The following is a 13,210-nucleotide window of genomic DNA, read 5'->3' as shown; positions in this document are numbered from 1 at the left end:
CTCTGAGATCGATACCAGTCTGAAACCAGTCTGTAACCGGTCTGATTCTCTTTAACTAGCCTGTAACCAGTCTGGTACCAGTCGACAGGCAGGTCAGGACTCCACCCTAGCTAAAAGATGATGCATCATTCAAACTCCTGAAGACGACACATTAATCGATTGAATGTGATTTCAGTAAAAACCTCCTGCTGCAGCATCTGACGGCTGAAGACGTGTCGGCTGCTGTTTGACCCAGTTCTTTGTCTCTGGGCTCCGCTTGGACTGTTTCAGCTGCTGCAGTGCATTCTGGGACATGAGCATCAAGCCTCTTCTGGAGGTTTAGAACAGACGAAGCTTCCCTGCTCACACACGCTGCATTCCTCATCTCTCACATACCTGAGCCAGTTCAGACGTGTGAACGTCAGGAGGCCGAGGACGTGTTAACACAGAGCCCACCTCCAGGAGCAGCCGGGTGGAGTCAGCCAGAACACGTACCCACCGGGAGGTAGAAATACCACGGAGATACAGGCAGCAAGTACAAATAATATATACCGTTACTACAGCTACTAGACAGCTGATATCATATACAGTAAACTAGATACTGCAAGTATTACTGCCTCCAGCAAGCTAAAGCAGAAATACTAGTACATTGAGTTCAACAAACAAGTTACTGCATTTACAGGACAAATGATACAGATACTGTATCACTATAGACCTGTGGATTCTAGAGCAGCATCTCCACTTTGATGAGCTGCTGTGTGTGTTTGGGTTCTGGGTTGAGGTCTAACAAGCGCAGGCAGGTACATGTCCTGCAGAGCTGAGACCTGTGGGGCGGCGGCTGACCTTTGACCCCGTGACACAGTTTGGCGAGGAATGTGAGGCCTGCAGGAGCATTGCTGACCTGCTGTTCACATGTACAGCAGTGAAGTATCTAAGGTACTACAGAATACTTTAGGTAGTTCTTTAGGTAGTACATTTTGTGGTACATAGTATTTAAGGTATGCGTTCCCTGCGGCGCTGAAACACTCGCTCTGCCTCTGATCACAGGATGTGAGAGCTTGAAGCCGCTGTCACTCTGTTTGCTCATTTGTGGATCCTCACTCAGGGAAACAAGCCTCAATGACACAGCCCAGAACCAGAACCACCAGAACCATGAGCCTGAGGGTCTGGACTAACTGCAGATCAGAGGCTGAGGACCATCAATGCAATGTATCGAACTATGTGTACAAGTACTGTGAAGTACTTCTACTTGTACTTTTATTCTGTAAAACCAAACCCACTGCAGTACTGGTTCAACTGCAGGGTGTATGGTTTCAGTGACCTTTGGACCTGCTGAGGCCTGAGCGGCTCTGGTTCTGCTCAGCTGAACAGACAGGTTCAACCACATTGAGGGCCACAAAGTAACAGAACAAATACGGACATGTGGACTTTTGTCTGATCTTTGGCTCCTATTGACGACGTGACGAGTCAGAAGCTGATCTCAGCTCCGGTTGGGGCAGAAGTGAAGCACAGCAGAGACGAGAGCAGAGGAAGAGCTGAAGGTCACACACTTCCTCGCCAGCGATGAACGGCTTCTGAGTCAAGTCGAGAGATGTAGAAGTGATGGAGCAGAGGAAGTGGTGTCGCTGTGTGGGCCCCGCGCGACCTTATATGGCAACAGGCTGTTTCTCATCAAGTAGAGTCTCACCACACTCGCAGCCTGTTCACTTCCTGCTCAGCATCAGCTCCAGCGCCAGCGTCACACTCTGCTGGTTTACTGGGTCTGAGGCAAAGCAGGAACAAACATTCCTGAAGAATCATCAGCTGTCACATTACACAGCTGCTGCTCTGTTGCATCACTCTGGCCCGAATTTCAGTCCAGACCATGTTAGTTCCTGTAAATAAATAATTTCTCTGCAGTAAAGGTGCAGAAAGTGGAACCTGACAATGCCAGAGGAAGAGGGGGAGTCATCAAGCGTTGCACATGATCGAGGAAGTAGCAGAGGCCCAAGCAGAACATAGACCTTCACTAAGGCCGGTGCACCAAGCACGTGTCCATTAACTGGTCAGCAAGTTCTGGTGTGGAGGCTACACCAATAAAAAGCAGCACAGAAGCTGCTTGAAGGTAAAGAGTAGAGCTGTGGGAGTGAATGAGACGACACTGCTGATTCTAACTACGACTAAAAGCCTCATGTCTCTTACTGGAAGGAGTCAGAGCAGACGTCTCAGCCTTGCTGCTGGTGATGTTGCTCCACTTGCTGGACATAGAAAGATGCAACATGTGGATCCCACACATCTAAAGTTAAATATTAAGCTTTCCAACGCAACATCAGGGTCAGTGAACTAAACATTACTATAAACGCAAAAATAGCAGTGGGCCCAGAATTTACTAACTGTTTTGTATGAAGGTCACAAGCTTTTACTTTTTATTCTGCAAAACATTGATATTTTTGTTTGAGGAACTTTTATTCATGAACACATCTCGACAACATTACAAACTGAGGAATAACTTTATTTATCCACCTTCAGATCAGAAGCCGTAACCATGGTAACTTGTCAATTCCATGATGTTGAATTAAAGTGTGAGGATGTTCAATACTTCAACAAACAAGACTATCAATTGAAAACATCATTGATGTTTACACTACACGTTTATCTTTTCTTTACAAAAAGAATTTCATTTTTAAAATAGTGTCTGTCTTATGGTGCCAACATGCCAAGACGCCATTGAGCTTCCAGCTGAACCGCCCGACATCCGGCGTTTGGTATAGTAACGGATGGCTGCGTTTCCAGACTGAAGCGTGTAAAGCGTTAGCGGTCCAGGACGTAGGACTTGTAGAGGCGGTTCATCTGCTCCAGGAAGATGAAGGTGAGGACCGTGTGGGGTCCGAGCCGGGCGTAATACGGAGTGAAACCTTTCCACAGAGAGAAGAACCCTTCCTTCCCCACGACCCGAACCAGAACCTCCTGACACACACACACACACACACACACACACACACACACACAGCAAGCAAATCCACAAGACATTAGTTACAAAATGTTTGCGTAGAAGCATTAAATTTCAGTCTGAACCTGAAATACACGCACGTACGCTGTCGTGTTTCACATCTACGTGGGGACTCATGATTGACATATCGCCTTCCCTAGCCCCTTACTCTAACCATCACAACTAAAGGCAGACCTCTAACCTTTGCTCTCATCTGAACCAAAACTCAATTCTAACCTCCAAAAGCCTTTGGGGTGTCACAGTGTCCTCACCTTGATAGCAAAAATAGGGTTTATTGGTTTATGGCCCCACGTCAAAGGAAAGACATGTACGTACACACGCCACACGCAAATACTGACGTCAAAGGTCAATTGTTTTTGTTTTATTCTCGTCAAACTGAAAGTTGTTGATTAAACTCACCAAACCGTTTTTATACTCAGGCTTCCCGTCGATCATCCTCATGTTCTGAATCCTGGGACACACACACAGATGTTTCATGACAGTCTGGCCTCGTAACAACCTGCCATTCAAACACCACTCACTCTTACCTGGTCTTCACGATGTCGACAGGCATGGAGGCCGCCGTGGTGACCAGGCCGCTGATCATGCTGGCACAGAAGTGACACAGAATATCATCCCTGAAATACCCTGAAGGGGAAGAGAAAACCTGGTTACTGCTGCGTGGCCTGGTCAGTGAGCGGCCAGAGTGACAGAGACGTACCCGAGTCCAGCAGCGCCTGTTTGGACTGAGAGTAGGAGGCGAGCTGAGCAGCGTTCACCACCACTGCCCGAGCCATGGTGGGAAGGCACCCCTGCAACAAGCACACAGCACAGTGATTCCTCTGACAACAACAACAACAAAACTAGTGAATCCTCGCATAACCACAATAATAAAAAAAATACAGTGACTCCTATAATAAGAATAAAAAAAACTACAATGATTCCACTAATAACAACAATGTTGTAGTGTAGACTCCACTACAACAATGATATTTATAATGTTCAAATCTAAATATTTCAATATTACTCTGAAAATGAGTTAAAACAAGAACGGCTCCACTCCAGCTCACCCTCCACAGTGTGGCCACTCCTTCCTCTCTGGTGATTCGAGCCAGAGCGTTGAAAACGTTGGTGTAGCCTCTCCTCTGGTCTGGAGGAAGCCTGGAGACACACACGACACTGTGTCAACCACCAGCACGTCTTTATGGAGCTGGATGCACAGGCAGCGACCTAACACAAACCCACCGTCCGTCGGCCGTCATTCGGATCAGCGCCACCTCCGCTGGCGTCCCCACAAACGCCCCCGTAGCTCCAGCCGTCATACCGATCAGAGCCTGCAGGGGGAGACTCTGTCACCGCGTTGACCAATTAAAATGAGAAAAGCCTGCAGCTCACCCCACCGTACCTTGAGGAAGAAATTTGGCGGCCGTCCGTCAGAACTGGTCATCTTCTCAAACAGGATGGTGTAGATGCCCAGACGGGTGGTGGTGTATGTGGCCTGACGCAGCAAACCTGCTGAGAGACTGAAACAACATGAACACAGCTGTCAACTGAAGAACGCTACAGAACTGAACTGCTGAACGAGCAGGTGTGAAGTGAACCCAGCGACACACACCCGGTGTAGATGCCTCGGACGCCCTCGTTCTTCAAGATGGAGAACAGAGCGTGGAAGCTGGTTTTGTATTCACGCGCCTTCGTTCCCTGACCGCTCAGCTGCATCCGGTTCTTCACTAGGTCCAGAGGCTGCACGAAGACCGTCGCACCCATCCTGCAGACAGACAGGCAGCGAGACAGAGACAAACAGACAGACACAGAAAGAGACAGATGGAGCTGCAGCTTAAAGAGGAACCCATGAGCATTCTTTACTATTGTGAAGAACAACCAAGTCCTTCAGTCAACTTTCAATCATGGGATTTGATTTGAGTTTGGTCTCTGTGACTCCTGGAACACCATCAGGCCTTTCCAGAACCTGCATGACTTCAAGTGAAACACGGCCGTGACCCAACACAGGCTGAAGTTATTCTGACGCTCATGGACACGCTAACCTCCTTGGAAGACGTGTTTTAAAGGTTGTGGGGGTTGTAACATTTAAAGGACACACTTGCAGCTGCTTGCACGTCTCTGTGTCTTTTTATAGTGGGCAGTCACTTCCCCCCTATTGGAGGTTTATGAGCCACAACTTACTAGTTAGATGGACAATTTCATCAGTAGGAGGAACATGTCAAGGTCCCAGAGGAGGAGCAGGGAGACACTGCTGGGAGGAAGGTGTGTAAAACCCCCTGCTGCATCTGCTTCCTGTGCGATGGCAACTTGATCACAGATGAAGAGAGATGAAGACGGTAATGAGGAGATGCTAGTTTTGGCTTTCCAGTTTCTGATCTTCACAGGATAATGTGTCAGTGTCTCTGTAGTTAACCCAGACACCCTGCTGGGAGAAGAGCCACTGTGACTCCAGGATGTTTGGACTTATCGTGTTTTTGTAATTAGCTGCTTTGTGTTGATGTGAATCATTCTGAGCCATTGAACCATGTGAAGCCTCAGGAACAACAGCCAACACAATTAACATGTGATCTAATGCTCATAAGCAGGAGGAAACATCAGCACTAAAATATGATGACATCAAAGACCTCGAGCTGTGGATCAGTTGCTCAGTCCACGGACAGGTTTAACTGCTCACGGACTCTGGTTAGGGTCATGCACAACGTAAATAAACATTGCTGGTTTCCATCACCTCCAGTCAGGCCAGTATCAGACACAATTAACGGCAGGTCCACAGAAAACGTTTTAATGTCACCATAGTGATGGTGAAGGTTTACTGCTGGTCCAGTAAAAGCCCAACTTCCTGCTTTACAAACAGAAGGGAAACCGGTGACTCTGAGGTGCTTGTTGATCAGCTGCCACAAACCACATGGTCATTCTCATAACCTCCAGGATACACATCCATGTGTCCCTGTGCAAAACTCAGGTTCACCACAGAGGTGTGTGAGGTTCTGGATAAAAGACCTTGATCAATGATCAATGACTTTGGACTCAAAGTTTGGTGTCTGTGATGGGCAGCTGCAGATCCAACCATCCTGCCTGTGTCCAGTCCCTGGTCCAATCATCCTGCCTGTGTCCAGTCCCTGGTCCAAAGATACTGCCTGTGTCCAGTCTCTGGTCCAACCATCCTGCCTTTGTCCAGTCCCTGGTCCAAAGATACTGCCTGTGTCCAGTCTCTGGTCCAATCGTCCTGCCTGTGTCCAGTCTCTGGTCCAACCATCCTGCCTGTGTCCAGTCCCTGGTCCAAAGATACTGCCTGTGTCCAGTCTCTGGTCCAATCGTCCTGCCTGCGTCCAGTCTCTGGTCCAACCATCCTGCCTGTGCTCTGTTGTTGCTTGTTGTTGTTGCTGTGCTTTACCTTTTCTGTCCAATAACCTCCCATCATTGTTCTATGTTCAACTAACCTTGTCTCTTTCTCTCCAGTAGTTGTGCTTCTCTCCCGCTCTCTCTCTCTCTCCTCCACTCTGTCCTCACCTACAGGTATCATTGGACTCGAGTTTGGTGTCTGTGATGGGCAGCTGCAGATCCAACCATCCTGCCTGTGTCCAGTCCCTGGTCCTACCATCCTGCCTGTGCTCTGTTGTTGCTTGTTGTTGTTGCTGTGCTTTTCTCTCTCTCTCTATCCTCTCACCCCAGCCGGTCGAGGCAGATGGCCGCCCGCATCCAGCCTGGTTCTGCTGGAGGTTTCTTCCTCGTTAAAAAGGGAGTTTTTCCTCTCCACTGTTGCTGTCAAATTAAATGCTTGCTGTATGTGGGGTTTGTTGGGTTTAGTTGTGTGAGGTCCTAAACCTTACTTTGTATAGTGCCTTGAGATAACTTTGTTGTGATTTGGCGCAATATAAATAAAATTGAATTGAAATCACTGTAAAGACACAAGCTAGTGCTGCCGCCCCCTCATTCTGCCATCAGGTTTGTCTGGAGTCACTGTGGTTTTACTTTGTAGCTACACAAACCTTTCTCTCTGACCCTTCAGCTTGCAGTTCTGCTGTTTGCGTTCCTCCCACAGGTTCTACACACAAACACGTGTGTAGCATCCAAGGATTTACTGCGAGTGAACCCGTGTTTATCACTTTCATTACGCAATGAACACAGCCAGCACTGTTGGTACGCTGATTGGCTGACTGTCTGAGTCTAAGCTGGGACCCTCGCACCTCCTGGCCCAGTTAGCCGAAGTCCAGCCTGCTGCTGATTCTTGGTGAACTTTACAGCAACTGCCGCGCATTGCTCCTAAACACACCTCAGCACGCCTCACTCAATAAAACGTTTCTTAAATTACGTGAGTTATCGACGCTGATAGCATCAGCTAACGTTAGCAACGCTAATCTGCTAACACTAGCCTCAGACAGGTGCGACTCAGTTCAGGTAACGCTTGGTTCAAATCATGAGGGCTTTACACTAAATTCTAATTGAAGTTCGGGGAAAATGCTGCCACACAACACCCTGACCGCTAACGTTAGCATGCTAGCACGTGAGCTAGCAGCGGCACCTACCCTGCCAAGCCCCCGAACAGGAACTTGATGGCTTTTGGAGATGTCTTGGGTTTCGCCTCCGCCATGTTTGCCCCGATTGGTCAATCCCCGGTTCTATTCCCGCTGCTTGTGAGCCTCTGGGCCACAGAGTCTCACCGGTACAGAAGGGGCAGCGGCACCCGGAGCAAGGTGACTCTGTGACGGGCAACGTCCGCAGACCAGAAACCGAGCTGGCCAATCAGAAGGCGAGAACGAAGATGGACGAACTGTGCCGATGTATGCTGCATTCAGGGACCCCAGAAGTTTGTTCATCAGGCTTTTTTCCTGATTGTCATGCATATTATTTATTCGTTTAGTCATTTAGGCTGTTCAAAATTAAACGGTGTGATTATTTAGCGTCTGTATTATCCCGACTCTTGTATAATGAAAACAATTATTGTATATTATTTCTATACAGAGCAACATTTTAGTTACCTCTATTAAACGTTCAATAAACACGGTAAAACGTGGTAACATAGTTGTTTATTCTATATATAGTATATACATACATTAACTGAATACTCTGAATAGTCCGATAATAATATATAATTTAGCTTATATAAACGTATATACGACGTAAACAGGTCGAAACAAGTGACTGACATGAGTCGTCTCCAATAGAAATCCGGAATTGTCTCTTTCTGCACACTGATTGGACGAGCGGTTTGCCGGGGTGGGACCTGGCAAACGCTAGAGCTTTACGAGGAAGTGGTGACGGCTAGGGCGGTAAGTAGAGATAAAGCCTATTTCTATTTTTTACTGAGTTCCGATGCATTTCTCTTTAAAGTACGCGCAGGTAAGAAGTATGAATAGGCAGCTGCTGGTGAGTTTTGCGTTACCACAGTTAATGTGAACGTTTCTGGGCTTAACGCTGCATGAAGCAGTTAGCGATAGCTTTGCCAACCGAGATCATCAACAGAGTTAGACGGAGTTTAAAACGTGTTCACGTGCTCGTTCAAAAACTGATACAGCAGAGACTCGGGAAGAACAGACGCTTGTTCCATTAGCTTGTACTGAGGCCTGTGTCGGTTCTGTTATTCATACTTAGAAACACTGAATGCGTTAATAAGCATTTTGAGACGTCACTAAAGTCACAAACAGCAGCAAAGCTGCTAAAATACAAACAATATTAACTGTGAAAAAAACATTTTACCTTATTTGGCAAATGTTATATCATAACGTTATATAGTGGCAACCAACTGCTCATCTGTGGGTCAAACGTAAAGGACAGGAAGATCAATAAAATATCAACAGTATCTATAGATATAATGTCTGGAAGCTGAAGCGCTGTAAAAGCGGGACAGCGAAGGGCACCCTAACCCCAAACATACTACTACTAATAATAAAGATGATGGGATATTACCCCCAAACACACCACAGGTCTAGCTGAGCTCAAAGCTGCCAGGTGGTTCTATCATGGTTATTAAATTGTTTATCATGTCATAGTTTATTCATTTAATTTTAAAATGTTTGAAATCAAAATGTTTAGAATGTAAATATATGTTGTTGTAATCCTTGTGACCTTTTGAATTCCCCCTGCGCCAGGTGGCTGTGACATCACACCGCAGACCGTCCAATGACAGCACTCGGATCATGGCTGTGGGTGGGACACCACGCAGGGCGGATCAATGAGGAGGAGGGACAACCATGACAAAGTGGGACGGGGCGGGAAGGCGCTGCAGCCGGCGGAAAGGAGAGAGGACAGGGAGCATGCTGTGAGGGATGAAACAGTGGGTGAGACAGGGGGTGCTGTGGCCCTGCTGCCTGTCTTCCTGTTCCCCACAGAGCTGGTGTTCTACTCTGAACAGAGGAGCTCCCACCGCAGAGTGTTGACACTGTACAACCCCTACAGCTTCAGCATCAGCTTCAAGAGTGAGGACCAGTCTGTAACGTACCTGTCTACCTGTATATTACCTGTCTGTCTGTCTACCTGTATATTACCTGTCTCTCTCTCCCTCTAGTGCTTTGTACTGCTCCCTCGCTCTACAGAGTGGTGGAGGCAGAGGGCAGCGTTCGAGCCAAGTCATGCATTGACCTGTAAGTACACAGATAAGTACTGGTGCCACCTGTACCCTATCTTACTGCTGTTGTACTGTTGTTAGTCCTGTTACTGTTGCTAGTTCTGTGACCGCTGTTACTGATTCCCCCCTGTCCAGCTCAGATATGTGACTTTTGATGCTCTCAGGGTGGTGCGTCACCTGGACGTCTCCCTGCAAAACCTGGGTCGCAAAGATCAGTTCCGCATGGAGGTCAGAGGAGGAGGCCAGGTGGGAGTCAGAGAGATCTGGGCTGAGCTAAAAGGAGGAGATGAGGGAGGAGAGGAGGAAGATGAAGAGGAGAAGAGGAGGAAACAAGGAGGCAAGAGGGAGAAGAGGAGGATAGAGAGACATCAGAGGGCACTGTCGGCTCTGTCTCCTCTGCTGGTGCCAACACAAACACGCCTACAGTTGCCAACCTGTACAGGTGAGATAAGGAGAGGAGAAGAGTGGACAAGGATGAGGAGGAGACAGAGGTGCAACCTGTAGTTTGGACTAATGTGTGTGTGCATGTGTCTGTGTGTGTACAGCTGTGCGCAGTGTGTCTCAGGGGGTGCTGTGTGTGTTGTTGGCATTGTTGTGTGTTACAGTGTTGATGCTCCCCCTTCAAACTGAGAGAAGCTCGCTGGTTCCACGCTGGCTGCACGTCTCCACCAATCAGAAGCTGGCCTGCGCCTACACACTGGGTAACGCACCCCTAGTGTAGATCACACACTGGTCTGAGCTAGATGTGGAGACAAGTCGGCAGAAAAGGAATTAAGGAGACAGGGAAGGAAGGAATCTAGAGATGTCAGGGGTAGAAGATGAAGGAAAGAAAAAGAGCGAAATGTGGAATTAGGAAGGAGAGAAAGGAACAAAAAAAAAAAGGATGTTAGAGGTGAAAGTGAGGTAGTAGAGAAGGTAGTCAGTCTGACTGTCTCTCTGTCTGCAGGTCTTCTTACCGTGATGTTTCTACGGTAATACTCCTGTTGCTGCCGCCTCTGATTTAAAACTGCGTCTAGCCACCATGGTAACTGCAGACATCAATCGCCTGACCTCTGACCTCAGAGCCCCATCCACGTTGGGACCACACAGAAACAGACTGTGTTCATTATCTCAGCACACACAGGAATGTAGTCCAACAGTTGAATGAGGACATGAAGTCTTGGTCCGATTAGATTGTTAATCAGCACAGACTGGCCGCTCGTAGCTTCTGCTCAGGTATTAGAGCAGAATCAGTCTTGAATGTCACAAGGTGGTTAAGGTAGAGATGGTTGTTTATCTGTGTTAACATTTTTTTATTGTTATCGGCCTTTAAAGGAGAAACATGCATCATCAGATGAACCTGTTTAACCAATCTGAATAAAGTGTTGCTTTGACAGCATGTTTTCTTTTGTGTGGTACATTCTCATCATAACAGAGAAGGAAGTAACCATGTAGAGGAGCAGGTACAGGAGTTACGTAGCCCAGAGTTTTTATCAACTTTCCTTTATTACTGTCAATATTGGTGTCTAGGTAAAATCCTTAGCACCGCACCAGAGTCACTCCTCGTCTTCTTTCATGGTTCAGGACAGGATTTGGAAGTCACTCACACCTGGTAGCTTAGTTTTCTATTTTGGTGGTGTCTCCATATCTGATTCCTTTGTCAACCTGAAAAAAGCTTAATTCTTTTTATTCTTTTCCCTGACCATTGATTTCACAATTTCCCAGTTTTACCTTTTTCCAGTAGGGTTCCAGTACAGTCTGATGTAAAAGCTTAGGCACCCCTGATAAATTACAGATTTTGGTGATTTTTTTAAAATTGAAAACAAGTTAACATAGTCTCACTTAGGATGGAAATGGAAAAAATGCACACATTTTTTAGCAAACATTGGTGCATAGTTACTTCTAATGCCATAAACTGAACAAAGATAAAAATAACATTATTATGCCACTGTGGAAAAGTTTGGGCACCCTACATAATCAATGTTTAGTAACAGCTCCTCTGGCAGATATCACAGCTTGCAAAAGTCTTTTTATAGCCAGCTAATAGTCTTTCCATTCTTGTACTTGGGATTTTTCCCCCTTCTTTGCAAAAGGCTTTTAGTTCTGTAATATTCTTTGGTCGTCTTGCATGCACAGCTCTTTTAAGATCTACCCACAAATTTTCAATGAAGTTTAAATCAGGGGACTGTGATGGCAACCTTCAGCTTGAGTCTCTAGAGGTATTCCATAGTAGATTTTAAGGTATGTTTAGGATCATTATCCTGTTGAAGAAGCCATGCTCTTTTCAGCTTCAGCTTCATTACAAATGTTTGCTGGTGGTTAGTGGAATCCATTTGTCCTTTCCCCTGTGCTATGTTTCCTGTGCCACTGGCTGCAACACAACCTCAAAGCATGATAGATCCACCCCAAGAGTTGGCAAGGTGTTTTCTTTCTTTTCATGAAATGCTGCTCTGTTTTTTTCTCTAAACATGCCTTTGCTGACATGAACACTGTTGGGGCAACGCGAGGGTGGTGGTAGTGCCAAATGAATTAGCAACACCACCTAGTCTCAGAAAGGGCGGAGTTTGATTAACCTCACAGGTTTGCACCAATTATGTTGGGGATATGCGAGGAGCACAAATTATAATTGGATTTATAGATCTTGAGTGGAGATACCAATTATGTTTATAATTTAGATTCACAAATTTCGGTTATTAGCTTAAATATATATAACTATATGACAAAGTCTATAGTTTGGTAAGTGAAACACCTAACTATTAGTAAATTAAGTAATTATTAATTCAATTAATAATTATTAAATCAATAACAATAGGTATCTCTACTCAAGAGCTATAAATCCAATTATTATAATTTGTGCTCCTCGCATATCCCCAACATAATTGGTGCAAACCTGTGAGGTTAATCAAACTCCGCCCTTTCTGAGACTAGGTGGTGTTGCTAATTCATTTGGCACTACCACCACCCTCGCATTGCCCCAACAACACAAAGCGAGAGATGATGCACAAGGAAGGTTTAAAGTAATGTACAATCAGGAAGAGCTGCCACCACTAGACAAACCCTGGAACTAGCATGTGTTGAGTTCTGGAATTTTTCTGATGTCCCGGCGATAATCTGCAGATATTTGTTACGAACATGGAATCGCAGGAATCATGCTTTATGCCACATGCCAGGCCATGTCATCCGCTCCATATTGGGTGACTAAAATGCTCCTTCTGCCTGTGTAGTAATTAAATAACAACCTGAGGTTCAAAATGCCAACAATGGGCTGGGTCATATTAGATTCAGAGGATGTGCTGTCTGGTAAAAAGATAAGACTGATGTCATTGGGTTGGAGACAGGAGACGTACTGTAACTTCTGAATGAGGATGTAGTAGCTGTGTGAACATGATAATATGGTTGTTGTTTGATAATCAGCTAATATAAAAGTCTGTAATTACGTTAAGTGTAGAGCTGCTAACTAATCCAGCATGACATCACTTTGGTCCCACAGTGCATGTGAAGCAAAAGAAATGTGCTCTGGACAGATTTATATCAGCACCAGCTGTGTACAGAAGCATCCAGAGCAAAGGACACAAGAGGAAGCGACTGGATTCAAAACTAGAAAATGCAACCAGGAGGAATTTGTCCAGAAGCCCTAGTAGCTACAGCTCAGCTTAAAAGGTCCACTGGGCCACATGTCGGTGTTAAAACACAAGCGTTACTGACAGCGGTTCTGC

General features: G+C 46.1%; 2 protein-coding genes and 1 long non-coding RNA gene across 3 annotated transcripts; 2 read left to right on the top strand and 1 right to left on the bottom strand.

The window, feature by feature from the left end:
- On the top strand, positions 1–2,554 carry LOC129603199 (uncharacterized). The gene is made up of 2 exons (XR_008692906.1): positions 1–915; positions 1,027–2,554. It is a non-coding gene; the product is annotated as an uncharacterized LOC129603199 (long non-coding RNA).
- slc25a11 (solute carrier family 25 member 11) lies at positions 2,450–7,693 on the bottom strand. The gene is made up of 9 exons (XM_029128077.3): positions 7,477–7,693; positions 4,563–4,715; positions 4,353–4,470; positions 4,193–4,281; positions 4,018–4,108; positions 3,669–3,759; positions 3,496–3,595; positions 3,368–3,419; positions 2,450–2,925 (listed from the first exon to the last, which is right to left on the bottom strand). Exons 1-9 carry the CDS (start codon positions 7,539–7,541, stop codon positions 2,770–2,772), a joined length of 915 nt encoding a protein of 304 aa, XP_028983910.1. The 5' UTR covers positions 7,542–7,693; the 3' UTR covers positions 2,450–2,769.
- Positions 7,694–8,101: 408 nt separating this feature from the next.
- On the top strand, positions 8,102–10,893 carry LOC114842513 (motile sperm domain-containing protein 1-like). The gene is made up of 6 exons (XM_029128090.3): positions 8,102–8,220; positions 9,040–9,366; positions 9,456–9,531; positions 9,680–9,957; positions 10,061–10,216; positions 10,462–10,893. The coding sequence occupies exons 2-6, from the start codon at positions 9,123–9,125 to the stop codon at positions 10,488–10,490; spliced, it is 783 nt and encodes a 260-aa protein (XP_028983923.1). The 5' UTR covers positions 8,102–8,220; positions 9,040–9,122; the 3' UTR covers positions 10,491–10,893.
- The last annotated feature ends 2,317 nt before the right edge of the window (positions 10,894–13,210 follow it).

This window comes from Betta splendens, chromosome 2 (assembly GCF_900634795.4).
Source record: "Betta splendens chromosome 2, fBetSpl5.4, whole genome shotgun sequence".
NCBI classification, from domain to species: Eukaryota; Metazoa; Chordata; class Actinopteri; order Anabantiformes; family Osphronemidae; genus Betta; species Betta splendens.
The sequence above is the reverse complement of the archived record's forward strand: the minus strand, read 5'-3'. Positions and strand labels throughout refer to the sequence as shown.

What these genes read in the sequence shown, in the direction of transcription:
- slc25a11 (XM_029128077.3), bottom strand. Translation starts at nt 7,541, where the DNA reads ATGGCGGAGGCGAAACCCAAGACATCTCCAAAAGCCATCAAGTTCCTG. An exon ending in CTGTTCGGGGGCTTGGCAGG is followed by an intron (nt 4,716 to 7,476) that starts GTAGGTGCCGCT and finishes GTCTGTCTGCAG; the next exon opens with GATGGGTGCGACGGTCTTCG. An exon ending in CGAATGACGGCCGACGGACG is followed by an intron (nt 4,109 to 4,192) that starts GTGGGTTTGTGT and finishes GTGTGTCTCCAG; the next exon opens with GCTTCCTCCAGACCAGAGGA.
- LOC114842513 (XM_029128090.3), top strand. Translation starts at nt 9,123, where the DNA reads ATGAGGAGGAGGGACAACCATGACAAAGTGGGACGGGGCGGGAAGGCG. An exon ending in GCCAAGTCATGCATTGACCT is followed by an intron (nt 9,532 to 9,679) that starts GTAAGTACACAG and finishes TGATGCTCTCAG; the next exon opens with GGTGGTGCGTCACCTGGACG. An exon ending in ACAGTTGCCAACCTGTACAG is followed by an intron (nt 9,958 to 10,060) that starts GTGAGATAAGGA and finishes GTGTGTGTACAG; the next exon opens with CTGTGCGCAGTGTGTCTCAG.